General features: G+C 41.5%; 1 protein-coding gene across 1 annotated transcript; it reads left to right on the top strand.

The window, feature by feature from the left end:
- Positions 1–2184: 2184 nt before the first annotated feature.
- On the top strand, positions 2185–9074 carry dbpa (D site albumin promoter binding protein a). Its single transcript, XM_081377690.1, has 4 exons — positions 2185–3139; positions 4391–4822; positions 6827–7071; positions 8404–9074. Exons 1-4 carry the CDS (start codon positions 2950–2952, stop codon positions 8617–8619), a joined length of 1083 nt encoding a protein of 360 aa, XP_081233816.1. The 5' UTR covers positions 2185–2949; the 3' UTR covers positions 8620–9074.
- The last annotated feature ends 9859 nt before the right edge of the window (positions 9075–18933 follow it).

Raw genomic sequence — 18933 nt, 5'->3', positions numbered from 1 at the left:
TTCAACTTCTGTTACATTGTACTTTGTAAGTATAAGGAATTTTAAGATTTAAATTTACTGTAAGTCTTTGTATTCTCATGTTTTAAGAACTTTTTTCTTTTACAACCAGGTTGAAAGTGAAAATCCATATACAGTTTTCATACAGAAACCATGGATTTATCTGAAATTTCAGGCAAAGCTGTGATTTACTGCCCTGAAAATATATAAGTTTTTTTTTTTGTTTTTTTTTTTTGTTTGTTTGCTCTGCTCAGTATTTCACCATTTAGGTATTGGTCCTAGTAAACGCTTGTATGAAGTAAAACTTCCTTGTAAGCCAGCGTGAAACATAAGTCTATATGTTGCAGTTCACGTTTGAGCAGTAAGTATATTAATTTAAATCACTTAATTTAAAATATTGGTACCTGCCATATAAATAGAATTCCACCCCAATAAAAATATTTTTTAAAACTAATTTCATAACATTTTCAGTGTGATAACTGAATAAGGAGCTTTTAAAAATCACTCATGAGGAGTAATTACTAGCCAGTGACACTTTGAGCTGAGCATAACTAGGAAAAAGTTATATACACTTCAGAAATTGCCAAGCTTTTTAAACGTTTTTCGGCTGACTTTACCAGGACTAAAAACCACAATTTCAGAATTATCTGATATTTCTGTTTTCCGTGACCATGCAAATCCTGAATAAAGACTTAAAGCCATGGAAATTCACTGGTCAAAAGGTATGTGATCCCTCCATATTTGTCATTTAAATTACAAGCATGTTTTACTATGCAGTTGAAAGATCGGTGAAATATTTATTCATGAATTAAATTGTTTAATTTAAGATTATTTCCATTGGTTCAAATTGGTTTCATTCATTTACACATATAAGGTTCTTTATAGTGCATTGCTTCTTCCCCTTCTCTGCATACAGCTTAATAAAGATCAGATGTTTACATTTTATTTCAAAAGTATATAATAATAATTTATCCCTTTTAATGGTGCATAATAACTGTAGACAGAAACTTCAGTCTGTCTATTAGTATGCATAACAATCCCTGTGGATGGAACCTTCTTCGAATTTGTTTTCATTTTTAAACACGCAAAGGCAGATTCCATTTGATCTCTGCTTCTGACAAGAGTTGCCGGCTCTAATCCACAAAGATCTCACCAATTCGTCTTTGCATGTTGTTGTACACTCATCTCACGCGGCACTAGCATGGGGAAAAATCTGGGAGGAGCGACTGACCTAGTTTTGTCCAATTGGATCTCGCGAAGGGCAGATACTGACCTACTTTAAGCCAATCGCGTGAAGGAGAGGCCGCCGCTAGGTAGCGATCGCGCGTGCCTGAGCCATGTGCTCGCTACGAGGTCTAGTGCTGGCCTTAAGGTACTGTGGAAATACATTTGTGTCGGCCAAACCGATGTGCTCACGTTTTTGGATTATTCTGGCCAATGCAACTAGAAACAAATGAGAGAATGAATGAATCTGACGATGTGTTGAAATAGCAGCGCTACTAAGAGTCATAGTGTTTGAATTTGGATGGACTACAACTGCAATTAAAATAGTTGCATTCTTCTGTGTCCCAAGTCCCAACTTTTTTTCATTTTTCCATATCTATTAACTTCCGCAGACACATTCTCAGAAGCAATATTACTTCTGCACTGTTCATTGCAGCCCTCACTTGCTTTTTAAGGCAACCTTTTAAGCGTATAGCTATAAACAACAATGACGTGCCGCTGTTTTTACACACCTTACAAATACGATTCATGAAAAGTTTCGAATACACATTTTCTATAATAATATGTCAATTCAATTTGAATAAAGTCCTTTAAATGTCATTAAAATTGTGTAATTGACCCGTACATGTTTTATATCGAGCCTTGTCATTTGTCGTTCTGCTTGGATGTGTGTAGCCTCCCGTTCAAATTAGTTCGATCTATGAAAATGTAACGGCACAGAAGAGATTCGTGAAAAACAGGGGTGGTCTGATATTAATATGTAAGCCACGACACATCCTATTGGCCAGAGCGGCTTGTTTATCATGGTATGGGCGTTAAGGCGAGGAGGTGTGTATAATGAATAATGAATAGCCCCGCCCCTCAGTGCCGTTCCCCCGTGAGAGGTGATGTCACGAGCGCTCGCTGCCCGTGTACGTTCCAGCTGACTTTTTGCTACGATACCGAGCGCTCGCTTTACCGAGCGCCCGAAGAAAGAGAGAGAGAGAGAGAGAGAGAGAGAGAGAGAGAGAGAGAGAGAGAGAGAGAGAGAGAGAGAGAGAAAGAGAGAGGTTGCGGAGGTTAGCTACAAAAATAACGAGAAAGAGAGAGAGCAACAAAGAGGGCAGAGGAATAATAACAGCCATCAGTCTTAACCGTCATAGCTCACATTTAATTGTTTATTATTTACACCATCTTTTTATTTGCACACGGAGTATTTCCAGCACTCTCGATTCGTTTCAGTCTGGTGTTATAGTTTACTCGCAGACTGTGTGGGATTGAATTTTATCTCTGCCTCCATGGACGCCCGTTTAATCCAACTCATTCGGTTTTTCGGGGAATATTTCTGTCCTGGACGCGAGGAGCACCAGTCAAATGCGATGACATACGTCAACAAATGAGCGGCGATCCCACGGAAGGTTCACTGAACGCGAAACAAACAGCACAATATTATTTCAAAGGAGACAGTGCGTTTGAAGAGGATGAAGTAGATCTCCTACATCTTTCTCACTCGAGCGGACCCTACAGGACGTCAGTTCACTTCAGATTTCTAATGGGAACGCATCGGGACTTTGAATGCGAATTTTAAATGCTTATAAACACGGCGCGAGGCGTTCATTCAACTGCCAAACTCAGCTTTTAGTGCTTTTCTACTTTTGATTGAAACGTTTGATTCAGTCAACCAGCCCAACTGTCCAGTGATCTGAAGTTATTAACTGGTTGAACCTGGACGAGGTGTTACACCGAGGAATGTCCAGGCCAATTTCTCAGCTATTGCCACCTGACCTTCCAGCAGGGACCAGTCCACAGCTCGGTCCTGCCAACCCTGCAGGCACCACCACCAATGGCCACCTGAATAATTCCATGGCCAGTCTGAAATCCCTTCTTCAGCTGCCTATTAAAGGGGACCAGAGAGGGAAAGACTGCTGTGCGATGAAAGGTGACTCTCTCACTATCACATCCACTTTTACAGTGCTTGTCTCTTAAATTGTTAACATAATATGTTACCCACAATATCGTTTTTGTTTAGAAATAATTTTGGGGTAGTCAAATTACAAATATAGAGCGGAAATATAACTTTTGTTGCCTCCTAAGCTCTGGACTGATCTACCTCAGTTCTGTGCAACCAGGAAACATCTTCTATTATTCATTCAGTCTGGCCGTTTCCTCAGCTGGATGAATAAATCGTTGACAAATGATGTGAATTGACGGGTTCACTACAAATTAAAGAAATTAGGGGCCTCTCCCCTCTCTTAAAGGGATTTCTGAAGCTCACTGCCATTAAAGGGATGTCATCCTAAAATTCATTGAGACGTTGTTTTATACGGAAGTACACATTACTATTTGTTCAAATTGCGCCCTCTTGTGGATAATCTATGCCACATCAGCGATATGAGGTTAAAAGTAATCAGGAAGAGGGTGAATACTGTGACAACACTTTTAATAAATGGTTAACGTTGACTCTCTAAATATGAGTTTGATATTGGTAAATATTGCAGTGTGATGATGCTTCCACTGCTGTGCTTTGTTTGGCACTGTTGAAAACTCCCACTCCCCCCACCGATATCCTTTTTTTTCCCCCTCTTTCCATTTATTACGGTTTCCTTCTCGAACATTCCTCCACTTCCCATTTGTCAGGACACTGTATTGTAGAGTAAAACACAGCTTTTTCCCTGCTATCACTATGCAGCACATATTCCCCAGCTCCATCTTCAAAAGCCCCAGTGTTGGAGATGACAGCTCAGCTCTGAAGCACTCATGCAACATTCTCATTTGCCAGCCAGAACTACCGCAACCCCCCCTCCCCTTAAAAATAAAAGATAATTCACCATTTTAATAAATATTATGGTAATGATTCATTTAAAAATATCTAATTCCTGCTGATAACTGAATTGGTACTCATATATCAGCCATTCCTAGAAATTTGTATTAATTTTCATAAATTATGCATTTATTATTATCTATGCTTTGGTAAATTAGAGGGTGTGTGTGTGTGTGTGTGTGTGTGTGTGTGTGTGTGTGTGTGTGTGTGTGTGTGACTATAGCCGGGTTTTTATTTTATTTTAAGAGAATGAACATTCACATTGCTGTTGTAATTTTGCAGTTTAACTTTCCATGAAATATTTGCTAATTTATTTATGATTAAATCAATAAAAACTCGACAGATTATTGTTCTTTTTGCCACTCTCAGATAAAGACAAACCTCTGGACTCTGAAGAGGATTCGTTGGGTCCAGCTGGGGGCATGAACGGTGGGAACGGCACCCTGCGTTCCACTAACCAGTCTGCCTTCCTCGGACCACTGCTGTGGGAGCGTACGTTGCCGTGCGACGGCGGCCTGTTCCAGCTACAGTACATGGACCTGGAGGAGTTCTTGACGGAGAACGGGATGGGGTGCATGCCGTCGGGAAACACCTGCAGTACGGCCGCTCAGGTCCCTTCTCAGAGCACACAGTCGGCCGTACCCAGTCAGAGCTCCCAGTGCCCACCTTCATCATCTCCACCCTGTTCTTCCTCCGCCTCCTCCATTTCTTCCCTCTCTTCATCGTCTTCATCATCCTCTTTACTGGGTCTGGACGTGCCGCAGGGCCCTGGACTGCTGGGAGGTCCGGAGTGTCTACATGGTAAGAAGTTTTTCATTAGGTTTTGTGTGGAATCATAATGGCTAACACAGCTTCCTTAATGTTTAGTTTGCTAAACTGACTTAAATAGTTGTGTGACCATATTGCATTTTTTTAGTTTGTCTTTATGATAACCAGTTATTTTGTCTCCTCCACTTTTTTGTGTGTGTGTTCATTGGTGTGAACAAGAGCAAGACAGTCTCAGCGATTCATGTAGACTGCAGTGATGCATGATGGGATGTCTGAAACCGTTGGCCTCTGATGCCAAGGGCAATGCAGGCTTTGAAGCTTTAAGGGCACAGCTGTGTGTGTGTGTGTGTGTGTGTGTGTACTAGTGCATGTAGAGTGGAAATGTTTCTTTACAGCATAATCATCAGAGCAGATAATAACCTCATGCAATATTTGGGGAAGCACCAAATTTAGCTTGACCAAGCAAAAGAAATCATTCCTAACTAGCAATGTAATGCATTAGTGACTGCACATAGAACTACTTATAAGCGCAACGACAGTGTTAAATTAGTGTGCAATATTCTGCACTGCATTAACTAAAATACCCATTTGAATTTTCAAAATGCTGCACAGAAAGAGAGAGAGGAAAGACCGCTGGAGATGGTGGGTGCATTTCTATTGCATGCTTTTAAATCTCTCTCTCTCTACTTCTCTCTGACTCCCCCTCCCTCCCGCTCCCTCACACGTTGAGGCCATGTGCAGTCGACTTGTCACGTGCCGATGCAGAAAGCAATGGAGAGAGAGACTGAGGGGAAAGATCGGATAGGGAAGAAGGAGGGACGAGAGAAATAGAAAGAGAAAGCTGAAACGATAGATAGATACGCTTTAAGAGATATGTATGCATATACAAATGCCGTTTGGATGTCTCAAAGTTGTGTGTATGGATATGTGTGGCTAGATAGATATAGATAGATTGATTGCCTTTGTATGGCAATATAAACATTGAATGTCATTGTGTGTTTGTATAGCTTGTACTATGTGAATTGTGCACACAGCTGTGTCTCTTGTTTATGTCTCCTCCCTCATAGAAAGGAAGAGGCCCAAAGGACAGCTGGTCTTATTGCATGTCCATGGGAAAAAACACTTCTTTCCCCTCTTGCTAGATTTTAGATAGACGAGGATTAGTACAGGAACTGGACAATACGTCGTCGGTTTGGTGGGAGGGGAGCTGGCTTTATGTAACATTCTTCCTATATCACTTTGTGTTGTTCTTTGTGTGTTGTCTTAATGAATGAAAAACAAATCTTTGGCAGGACTCCTGAGTGCTCAGGGCTTAGAAGCTCATTATTAAATTACAAAGATTTGATTATGTTTACATGAGCAAATTGGGCTTTCAAGAGCTGTTTTAAGTCTGAAGCTGGATTGTTCTGTTGTCGCAATAAACAGAATGATCTTATTTCAACATTTACATGAGATGATTAAAGGTGCATACAACAGTAAACGTTACATGCACATAATTACCTCTTAATTATACGTGTGTCTCCTAAATACATTATTTCTGTGTAAGAAATCGCTCAGGAACAATTTAAAGCAGCGACTGCCATTACAGCTAATGTATCATAATTAACGTCAAGTGCTCGCCTTCCAATCGTGGTGTTATCAGCTGCTGTAAAAGCATATTTCAAACTAAAAAGAGGAAGAATATATGGGAAGTAAGCAATGGAAAGCGCTGTCACTGGGAAACGAGGCCGAATGAATTTAAACGATCTCGACCATGAACAAAATGTGAGTTTTATGAGGTTTTTTGGATGTTTATGACATGAATTGAAACTGCAGGTTGCCTTGTCGACCTTGCCTGCCAGCTGCTGAAATTGGGCAAGTGTCCACATTGGCTTTTGGTGCACCCTTGTGGCCAAAACAAGCCACTGCAGCTGGTCAGGGAACATACACATCTATTGTTCTTAAGCCTCTTTGCCTTTAGCCCAGACGCGTGGTGTTTTCATCTGTCTGGTGACGAGAGAGGCAGTTTTTTCCTTACGCTTCCGTCTTCCTCATCAGGGGCTCAAACTGTACCACCTGACCCTTCTCCGAGCCCGTCATGCCCACCCCCGCCGGTGGTGCCACCCACCAATGCGGCTGATGTCATGGTGAACTTTGATCCCGACCCCGCTGACCTCGCTCTGTCCAGTGTGCCAGGCCAGCAGGCGTTTGACCCACGCAGGCATCGCTTCACAGAGGAGGAGCTGAAGCCTCAGCCCATGATCAAGAAGGCCCGTAAGATGCTGGTCCCAGATAATCAGAAGGTACTACACTGCATTTCATTTTAGAGATTGTTTTCCAGATTCCAGATTGCTGCTGGAAAGACGTCCATGAATAATCAATGAAAATTAAATATTAAAAAAATAGCTAGTATGTTATACAGTTTTAATTCGCATCATCTTATAAAAATCTCAACTGTATTGTTATTATTCTAATTCTGAAATATTATGATGGATATATAATATGCACCAATATTAAAATTCTGGCCAATAATTAAATTAATATGAAGCCAATAATAAATAATAATTGAATGGCAAATAATGGCCGATGCTAAAATTCAGTTCTATTTGCTCTATATAAATTAAAAATAAAACACTAAACATTAAAATGCTACAAGTGAATTTAGGCATCACAACAATAAAATGTACAGTATGAAAAATTTCATTCTTATTCATTTTGAGGTTTGCTGAAGATTACATTTAACAGTGTTATTAAATTAAAGGAATAGTTCACCCAAAAATGAAAATTATCCGATAATTTACTCGTCCTCAAATCATCCTAGTTGTATATGACATTCTTCTTTCAGCCGAACACAATCGGGGTTATATTAAAAAATATCCTGGCTCTTCCTAGCTTTGTAATGGCATTGAATAGTGCCCGAGTTTTTGAAGCTCCAAAAAGCGCATCCATCCATCATAAAAGTACTCCAGTGGGTTAATAAATGCCTTCTGAAGAGAAGCGATGGGTTTTTGTAAGAAAAACATCCATATTTAAAACTCTATAAACTATTAGGGCCGTAATAGTTTATAACTAGTTTATAACCGTAATAGTTTAAACTATTAAGGCAAGGGCCGTACGCGCTCACGAGAGAGTCGAGTTCTGGAGTCGTAGCTCCTCTTCACTTATATTCAAATCCTCCGACATTTTTATTAAAACTTCTTGTTTTAGACTTCTAATTCGTGACCGTTGTTTGTCTCTGCGCTCTGCGCTTCCGCGTTCATCAGTTCTCACCTAAGCTTACGCTACGCCTACGTCAAACGTCGGGTCTCTCTCGTGCGTATGGCTGTTGCCGGAAGTTTTAAATATGGATATTTTTCTTGCAAAAACCCATCGCTTCACTTCAGAAGGCCTTTATTAACCCTGTTTTATTAATCATTTTCATTTTTGGGTGAACTTTTCCTTTAATCATTTTTGTAAAGGGTTAAATGCTAATCTAAATGTAAAACAACTGTGTAAATGAGCATGCACAATTAAATATGCAATATTAACCGAGACCGATAATTAAAAAGAAACTGTAAAATTGTTGAAAAACCAATATAATATATAATGAATCTGTAATTATGATCTGACCCATTTCCCCCTTTTCGACCTTAAAGGATGACAGGTACTGGAACCGGCGCTACAAGAACAACGAAGCAGCGAAACGCTCTCGCGACGCCCGCCGGCTCAAGGAGAACCAGATTTCAGTTCGAGCGGCATTCCTGGAACGGGAGAACGCTGCCCTTCGACAAGAGGTCGCCGATATGCGAAAAGAGCTGGGCCGCTGTCGCAACATCATCAACAAATACGAGAGCCGCCATGGAGACTTGTGAAAAGGGGAAAGGGAAAAACAGAAGGAAGAGAAAGACAATTACTGCTTTTGAAATAGCGTTTCAAGGGCTGTTCAACTCATCCTGGAATTGCATTTTCTCATAGCGATTGCTTCGAATGAGCACTTCGAGACTGTTCACACATTTCTTTTCGTACGTGCAGGGATCTGTTGAATTTACTGGGGCGGCGCTTAATTGAATCAAATGCTTGAAAATCGTGGTTCAAAGCTGAACAGCCCCAGCACGAGGGATGCGCACAAGGACTACATGCAAGCACAAGTGTATTTCATAAGCATCAGCTCTTTTCCTAGGATACCACCCCAAAACTTGACTGTGGATGTGCAATCCAATCTCTCTTAAATACTCACGGATCATAAAGGCAGATAATTTATAATGTCATGTAGCCCTTGTGAACATCCTCTTTCTATAAAGGATGATTTTCTCAGAGAGAGAATTATACAGGAGGTGGTAGATATGTCATTTTTTCTATGACGAAAAAACATTGTATATTTTTGAACTGTTAGGGTCAGCGATAATAGACTAGATGAAGAGGCGGAGGAGGGAACGCGGATGGCAGCGAGAGCGAGAAAGATTTTGACATAGGAAAACTGTATATTTTTATACTTGCAGAAGCAGGCAGGCGATGAGATTTTGGAAATAATCTTTTTTGTATATTTTATATATGGGTGGGAGGGTTTGGGGAGCTGGACTGAAAGAGGGCTATATGAAGAAAAAGTCAGGATCGTCATCATTAAATGATATATTTTCAACATCAGGAGCAGCCAAGCAGGTCAGGAAGAACAAGACTTAAGGGACGAATGTCAATAAGAGTAACGGAAAGAAAAATAGTGAACATGAAAACTGTATAGTTTCATTTTTTTCATCATGGGTTTGTTCAAGCACTTGTTTTGGTATCTTTGATTCCTTTTCTTAAAATTTAATGTGTGTGTTTGTTTTATCCTGAGGTGAGAGAAAGAGAGAGAGAGAAAGATGGCATTACATCCTGTCACTATGTTTGGGAAGGTTTTTTTCCATGTATATATTTAAATGTTAAAGCAAATACGTCCACACACACTCTTTTTGACACAAACTGGACGTGGGTTTCTATGGCCAGTACAATATATACATATATATGCACAAACAGACTCTTTGAAGACGTGAACCACAGAACTGTTAAACACAGCAATATTGTTTCTCTCTCTCTTTCTCTCTTCCTCGAGCTTTTGACGTTGTGATCGGTGCTGGTTTGGCATTTCTCACCCAGGTCAGCGAGTGAGTTGCATGCTGGCGCATGCATATTTTTCCGGTGCAGGAATAAAACACTCTTCGTGTTTACGACCGTTATTTTATATGGTGCTCACCCAGTCTCTTGACCCAAACGCACATAACCCAACAGTTATAACCTGTTTGCCTATAACCTTTGCTCTCTTGATTTTTTATGATTATTGATCAGTGTATGAGGAATCGTATATATATATATATATATATATATATATAGACCTTCACAAGTATATCTATACCTCCTCAAAAATTAACCCCACATCCCCCAAAAAAGACATGCACCCTAATACTACTGTACCATACAAAGTACAATATTATATTATATATTAAATATTGAACTATTCTCTCACTAGATATATGTGTGTACATGAGTATATGCTTGAATATGTGACTATAGATGTAATTTGCATAACTTGAATATATAAATGTAGTATCTTTCCGATAAAAAAGACAGATCTGATTTCTTATCAGTTTTCTCAGGTGTCTGGGATGACTATAAAAAAACACGCCATGCTGATCAGCGAAACTGTGGCTTTTTTGCTTGATTGTTGTCCAATTCTTTGGAGCCAGCTAATGGTGGCTGTATAATTCCACAGAAATGAATAGTGCACTACCAACTCTTTTTGGAGGAAGATTCTGTTAAAAAAAATGGAAAGAAAAAAAAAAACAGTGCTGGATATATAACTTTATTATATTAATGATAGGAATTAAATGTATTTTCCTTTTGAACCTTGTTGTTCTATTATTACGATTGCTTGCAATATCATTGCTGTTGTTATGATTATAATTCTCACGTTTCTTTTCACTGTTTTCTCGCAACAACTTACTTTTCAAAGGAAATGTGTTGCTCTCTTACCTCCCTTGTAACTGCAAGACCATCTTGAATTACTCAGTCGAGCCCGTTCACTGTTGGAACCATCCACCGGGACTGTGCAAGGCCTCAAGTGCAATGGGGGGGGGGGTCAACGCAATCTTGTCCTTGTGTGTATGAATTTGATATAACCTGAAACAAACAAATAGTAGACTGACTGTTCCTTTCTCTTGACAGAACTTCTTCTACCACTTTTGACTCTTTTTGATGCCATGTCAGAAACGTACAGTTTGTTAAAAAGAAGCTTAAATCAAGTGAAGGTTGAAACCTTAATGAGCTTAAAAACTTTTGACAGTGCTATTTTTCTATGTAACTGTGTGCACATACACTTTCATGGGCATTGGTAGCCTGTCGACACTTTTGTGACGGCACGCTGCTAAATGTTATTGCGGGTATTGTATTCATCATTTTATCCCTTTCCACATGTGGGTTTTGAACAGCTCCCTGTTTGTGACTGTTATGAACTATGAATCCCATGAGTGCACCACTACCAAACATCACTTGGTAATGTCTACTGTTCCTGCCTATAGGGATGCTGGGAAATGTGCTCTGGCTTTTTTTTTTTTCTTTTTTTTTTTTTCCTAAAACACCAATAAATAAATAGCCCTATTCACTGACAATGAATCCCTTGTGCTGTAAATACCAATTAACATCAGAATTGATGGTTGAAAGCAAAGTCATTTGTAAATGGGACATTTTGAATGAATGTCTTGGAATCTAATCAGAGGCTGATTTTTCATATAAACCACTGGTAGACCAGAACAGTATGCCAAACTCTGACTCAATCTGAATGATCATACAAGTGAAATAGCAGTTCAGCCCTTGCTTACGCATTTTGTTTACTCTGTGCTATTGTCAGTCTCTAAGCTAATTGAATAAAGGTTAACAGCAGCTGTCACACACCCTGTCAGCCAACTATCCAAACCAGTTTCAGGCATGCAAAAGGCTCTTTTAACCTGCTTGCATGCCATCTGTTTGGCCTTGCCCATTGAAAGCTTACGTCAGTGCACGCCTATTATGCGGCTAAGTCTTCTCATAGATGTATCTTAAGACCGTAGGTGAAGATTTGAAACTGTTCCAATCTAAAAGACCTCAAAAGGTCATGTAAAGTAAAGTTCTTCATCTCTGAAAAGCATTCAAATATAGCATCCATTCACCCAAGTGGCCTTCGACAGACTGCAGGTGAAAAGCTTGAAATTGCAGACAGAAATGTCTTCAATTTACTGAAAAGTCTCACAGCGACTAAGTTTCAATTAAGTTAGGGATATGTGTGAAATATTATGTCTGTACAAAACATTTTTCTGGGTGTATTGGAAACAGTCTAGCCTTGGCACTGATCGAGTCAAGTCAAGGTTTATTGTTCTGCTGCACTAGAGACTAAACAGTATGTATACTTTCTCCAGCGCGCTCATTTAGCATGAGGCAGTCAACGTTAAAACAGTAAAAGGAAATAGAAAAATAAAAAGAACATTACCAGGAGTGGGCAACAATGAATAGGACATTAATATGAAATGTAGTGCTCTGTATAGTGCTTTATTGCAGTGTTGAATGGAGAATTATTTCACTGAGGTTGGTACTGTAATTTCATACACATATGCATCCCTTTCAGCGTCTAGTAGACTTTTCAGGTAGGAGGTTGGGGGAGGCGGTGAGTCACTGCTATTGAGCATCATGATGGTTTGAGGAAAAAGCTTCCTTTGGATCTGGTGGTTAGTGTTGTGCGGGTAAAAAGGGTAGGCTAACATTAGATGACTAAAAATAGGACCGGCTCACGTTGGTCTCCTAAGGGGCTCTAGTGGTCAGCTTGTGGTGTATTCGCCAAGAGGCTGGGGGCCATAGTTGTCAGCTGATTATATATGCTGAGGGTTTGGAGGGCCCTAACAGCCTGAGGCCCTGAGGCTCGCGGTCCATAATCCAGGCCTGGCTATACAAGCTTCATAACATGCCAAAAGCCCTTTATGTTTGATTACAGTGATGTCCCAGAACAGGCTGGCCCTGACAAACTTTGGCCAACCTGTTGATGGTGGTAACGATTAGTAGTCAGGTCCGAATCTTCAAGATTGTGTAACCCTGTAGGCATTTTTGAGGAAAAGTTGTTATACCACATTTTTAGAAAGTTCAATGTCTCCTGAATAAGGATCCACCGTATAACATTGAAATAAGGGTCCCATTTTCTTGTAATTGTCATTGAAACAATAGGTGCATTATTCACAGCCAAAACACTACAGGTGGATAGGGTAAAAAATTTAAGTTATAGATATCACCATAAAACCTTTCCAGTTTTTCACTTACATAGAGACAGACATTTTTTGTATTACAAGTTTTCTGAAATGTCATGTTTACATATGCAAATGAGGCATACCAGTATATATATATATATATATATATATATATATATATATATATATATATATATATATATATATATATATATATAATTCGAGGGGCAGGCATACCAGTGCGCGGTTCTCCCTTTCGGGCTAGCCCTGTCTCTTCGCGTCTTCACAAAGGTTGTCGAGGCAGCCCTTGTTCCTCTCGACGACTGGCTGATCCTAGCTCACTCTCGAGACAAGGTTTGCGAACACAGGGACCTAGTGCTGCGGCACCTAGCTTGTCTGGGCCTTCGGGTCAACTGGGAGAAGAGCAAACTCTGCTCCGTGCAGAGGATCTCTTTTCTCGGTATGGAAATCGACTCGGTCGCCATGTGCGTGCAGCTTATGAGCGTGCGCGCGCAGTCACTGCTAATTTGCCTTCGTCAGTTCGAGGGCAAGAGTGCGGTTCCACTGAAACTATTTCAGAGGCTCCTGGGGCATATGGCATCCGCAGCCGCAGTAACGTCGCTCGGCTTGCTTCATATGAGACCGCTTCAGCTTTGGCTTCGCGATCAAGTCCCGAGGTGGGCATGGCAACACGGCACGCTCCGAGTCCCAGTGACTGCCGTCAGACCTTCACCCCGTGGACGAACCTCAGTTTTCTATGGGCTGGAGTGCCCATAGAACGAGTTTCCTGGCATGTTGTTGTATCAACAGATGCCTCCATAATGGGCTAGGGCGCCATGTGCAATGGACATGCTGCCGCAGGCTCCTGGACAAGACCCCAGCGCCTTTGGCATGTCAATTGCCTCGAGTTGCTGGCTGTACGTCTCACCCTGCACCGCTTCTGTGCGTTGCTCAGGGGTCAGCACGTATTAGTCCAATCAGACAATACCGCCACAGTAGCGTACATCAACCGACAAGGTGGTCTGCGCTCCCGCCGTATGTCGCAACTCGCCTGCCACCTCCTCATATTGAGTCAGAAGCATCTGAGGTCGCTTCCAGCCATTTATATCCCGGGAGACCTGAACCGTGCAGCTGATATGTCTCGGTTTCGGCCTCTCGCTGGAGAATGGGGACTCCATCCCCAGTCGGTTCATCTGATTTGGGATCAGTTCGGGGACGCACAGGTAGATCTGTTTGCCTCCCACGACTCTTGCCACTGTGACCTGTTTTATTCTCTGACCGAGGGCACGCTCGGCACGGATGCACTGGCGCACAGCTGGCCGCGGGGCCTCCGCAAGTATGCGTTTTCCCCCAGTGAGCCTTCTTACGTAGACTTTGCGCAAGATCAGGGAGGACGAGGAGCAGGTAATTTTGGTTGCCCCGTATTGGCTCAACCGCACCTGGTTCCAAGAACTAGTACTCTTCGCGACAGCACCTCCCTGGCCAATTCCTCTGAGAAAGAACCTGCTTTCTCAGGGACGGGGCACCCTATGGCACCCTCGTCCCGATCTTTGAAACCTCCATGTGTGGTTCCTGGACGGGACGAGGCAGGTTTGAGTACCCTACCACCAGCGGTGGTGGCTACCATCACTTCCGCTAGACTAGAGCATCGTCCACGAGACATGCCTATGCGTTGAAGTGGAACCTCTTTGTCAACTGGTGTTCTTCTAAACTTAAAGAACCCACGAAAGGCCCGATCAGTGTCGTGCTTTCCTTCTTGCAAGAAGGGTTGGAGCGAAGGTTGTCTCCCTCCACCCTGAAAGTGTATGGTGCCGCTATTGCCACACATCATGATGCAGTTGATGGTAAGTGCATTGGAAAGCACGACCTGATCATCAGTTTCCTGAGAGGAGCGAGGAGACTGAATCCTCCTCGCCCTCCTCTCGTTCCCTCTTGGGACCTCTCTGTGGTTTTAACTGCTCTGCAGAGTGCTCCCTTTGAGCCTTTGCAATCAGTGGAGCTTAAGTTCCTGTCAATGAAGACAGTGCTCCTGGTTGCATTGGCCTCCATCAAGAGGGTAGGGGACCTGCAGGCATTTTCGGGTGACGAAGCGTGCCTGGAATTTGGACCGGCTAACTCTTACGTGATCCTGAGACCCCGGCCTGGATATGTGCCCAAGGTTCCCACCACACCCTTTCGAGACCAGGTGGTGAACCTGCAAGCGCTGCCCTTGGAGGATGCAGACCCAGCCTTGGCACTGCTCTGTCCAGTACGCACCCTCCATGCTTACGTAGACAGGATGCATTGTTTCAGGACTTCAGACCAGCTCTTTGTCTGTCATGGTGGGAAGCTGAAGGGAAAGGCTCTCTCCAAGCAAAGGTTGTCTCACTGGATAGTGGACGCCATTGCTTTGGCTTATCAGCAGCAAGGTCGACCATGCCCCCTTGATGTGACAGCCTGCTCCACCCGGAGTGTGGCATCCTCTTGGGCTCTAGCGCATGGCGCCTCGCTAACAGACACATGTAGATCTGCAGGCTGGGCGACACCTAACACGGCCTCTGGGCGACCCCCACGTGTGTAGTCCACTGTAAGCCCCTCTGAGCATGTGTCTTTCCCTCGGCAAGCTACCTTGCCACCCCTGGGTTTGAAATATTCCACCTGCAGCTGGACACCCCAGTGATTCTCAATATGCAGCCCCCTGGGGTCATGTGTATTCCAAGTCCCCCCCCTTCGGGCTGGGCATAATTGCATATTTCCACTGATATATGCTTCCTAGTGTTCCTTGGCATAATTCCAGCAGCCATTAAAAACTATCCCTTTCATGTTAATGTTGTTTTTTCATTGTTTACATGTTTAAATATTCTGAGAATGCATAGTTTTAGTTCTAATGTTTAATGTTTAAACTGTAATAAATGCATTAAAACTTTTTTTTTTGGCAGCCATTTTGTTTTTATTGTTTATGACAAAACAGTGATGTTTACAACTTGTTATACGGCAGAAATGGATTCAGCACCTAAAAATCATATAGAAACAACACTTGAAGTACTTTTCCTCAAAAATGCCTACTGCATCTTATCCAGGGCTATTTATCTATTTTGGGACCTGACTATAGGCCTTGTTTTGATGTTTTTAATTATTTTATGGAGAAAAGATGTACGGTAGGTAGCTCTTTTCCATTAAGGAGGTGTTTGAGTCCTATTGTATGTTTCTTTATGACGCGAGTCCACAAGAAGTTGAAGCTGTTAACTATAATTGCTGAAAAAGAAAGGATATTAAAGGACGTGGTACTATCACCTTAAAGTGAATATTCTGTCATCATTTACTCACCCTCATGTCCAGGGCCGTTTCTAGGCATAGACAATCCACCAACTGGATGGGGTGCTTATAAGTGCATCAACTCCCTCCCTGTTGTTAACATGTTAACATAAGCACAATGCATTTTAGCAAAATATTCACCATGTGCTAAGTACATTTAAGCAGCTTAAAAAACATTGGGAAACATACAGGGGATTTCATTAAAGCCTTTGTTTCATTCACAGAATTATAGGGCAAGGCTTGCTAAATTCATATTCGTGTAACGAAAAGACATTATCATGTGATATTTTTGATTTCAATTTACTTAGAATGTTAAGTAATATTACTAAACTATAATTTAATATATAGGCTACTTGCAGTTGGGCTAAGTGTTTTTAAAAAAAGTATGCTTAAGTTTATAATTTATAATACTGAAATGGATCCACTGGAGGTAAGCTTATTGAGAACCCAAGTACAGTTTATTACAAACAAGATCAGACATGAAACAAAAACATGGCATGGCATGAAAACTCAAAATGAAGACAGGAACATGAACATAGACTTACATCCAGAGATCTACATGAAACAATATTTGACAAAGACACATGGCAAACATGAGGGCTTAAATACACAACTAATTACAAGACAAGGGACACCTTTGAACAATTATCAGACAATTAACCAATAACAAGACACATGGGATCACATGACAAACAGGGAATCACATGACAAAACCAAAACGTGACAAATATACATAATGAGTATTGACTAATCGATCACTGATTCAAGTCGAACACACCTGCACTGCATCCAAAATAAATACTTCCCTACTATTTAGTATGTGAAAAACCGTATGCCAACAGAGTAGTATGTCTGAATACATGCTGTAAGATGCATCCCAATTTGCGTAATTATGCACTATTCTAGGAAATTTTTAGGCATAAATAGTGTGAGTAGTGTGATCACACTGAAAATTCTAAAAGAAAAAGTGCACCTCCTTGTGGGCAAGTGCGCCGTTCGAGTTCAAGTCCCGGCTCGTGGACCTTTCCCAAATCTGTCCCCCTCTCTCACTTTCTGTCTAGCTACTGTCCTATCCTAATAAAATGCAAAAACGCCAAAAATAAATCTTTAAATACCCGGAAGATGCACTAAATTAACGGAAAAAAACAAAGTGTGAAATGTTGGACTCTTCATGCACTTGACTCCAATGTTGAATGACAAAATAACATAAGATTTACACACTACACAGATGAGTACATAGTGCATAAACACATAGAGTATAAGAGCATACTGTGTAGTGTGTCATTTGGGACGCAACTATAGTATTCGAAAAACAGTAGGCGAAAAGTCCCTGGATAATCTAGCCTACTACTTCCTGCTAGATTCTGAAGTGCGCATTTTTCGCTGGACGCTTTACAATCTCATGAGGCCGAGGCCACGGGAGACGATTTACAAATGGCAGCGACGCAACTGAGGGGTGTTTCCAAACAGCGTTTTTGCACCCTTGAAGGGCACTTCCAGAAGGGGACACGATTTGTAGGGGTGTTCCAAAAGAAAGTCAACAACTGAATCCCTTCACAAAGGGCCCTTCCACAAGTCCGTTAGCGAAGGGAACATTCGATGGTCACTTCAAAGAAGTAATTTAATCGTTGATGGTCATGCGACCCAGGGTGACAGGTCGCAATTAATTTTAAATCTAGACATGGCCAGAGAGTTGGAGTCTGTTAAAACGTTGTTTCGCTTTTGTTGTGATATACTACATGGGTCACGTAACAATAACAACATGGCGGATGTAGCATGTCCGAATTTTATTCATACTACCCATATTCATACTACAACCCCAAATCAGAAAAAGTTGGGACACTGTACAAATTGTGAGTAAAAAAGGAATGGAATAATTTACAAATCTCATAAACTTATATTTTATTCACAATAGAATATAGATATCAAATGCTGAAAGTGAGACATTTTGAAATGTCATGCCAAATATTGGCTCATTTTGGATTTCATGAGAGCTACACATTCCAAAAAAGTTGGGACAGGTAGCAATAAGAGGCCGGAAAAGTTAAATGTACATATAAGGAACAGCTGGAGGACCAATTTGCAACTTATTAGGTCAATTGGCAACACGATGGGTATAAAAAGAGCCTCTCAGAGTGGCAGTGTCTCTCAGAAGTCGAGATGGGCAGAGGATCACCAATTCCCTCAATGCTGCGGCAAAAAATAGTGGAGCAATATCAGAAAGGAGTTTCTCAGAGAAAAATTGCAAGGACTTTGAAGTTATCATTATCTACAGTGCATAATATCATCCAAAGATTCAGAGAATCTGGGACAATCTCTGTGCGTTAGGGTCAAGGCTGGAAAACCATACTGGATGCCTGTGATCTTCGGGCCCTTAGACGGCACTGCATCACATACAGGAATGCTACTGTAATGGAAATCACAACATGGGTTCAGGAATACTTCCAGAAAACATTGTCGGTGAACACAATCCACCGTGCCATCCGCCGTTGCCGGCTAAAACTCTATGGGTCAAAAAAGAAGCCATATCTAAACAGGATCTAGAAGCGCAGGCGTTTTCTCTGGGCCAAGGCTCATTTAAAATGGACTGTGGCAAAGTGGAAAACTGTTCTGTGGTCAGACGAATCAAAATTTTAAGTTCTTTTTGGAAAA

This window comes from Scardinius erythrophthalmus, assembly GCF_964197995.2.
Source record: "Scardinius erythrophthalmus genome assembly, chromosome: 10".
Lineage (NCBI taxonomy): Eukaryota > Metazoa > Chordata > Actinopteri > Cypriniformes > Leuciscidae > Scardinius > Scardinius erythrophthalmus.
This window is presented reverse-complemented; position numbering and strand designations above follow the sequence as displayed.

Coding starts and splice junctions, on each gene's coding strand:
- dbpa (XM_081377690.1), top strand. CDS start 2,950: ATGTCCAGGCCAATTTCTCAGCTATTGCCACCTGACCTTCCAGCAGGG. Junction 3,140..4,390: donor AGACTGCTGTGCGATGAAAG/GTGACTCTCTCA, acceptor TGCCACTCTCAG/ATAAAGACAAACCTCTGGAC. Junction 4,823..6,826: donor AGGTCCGGAGTGTCTACATG/GTAAGAAGTTTT, acceptor CTTCCTCATCAG/GGGCTCAAACTGTACCACCT.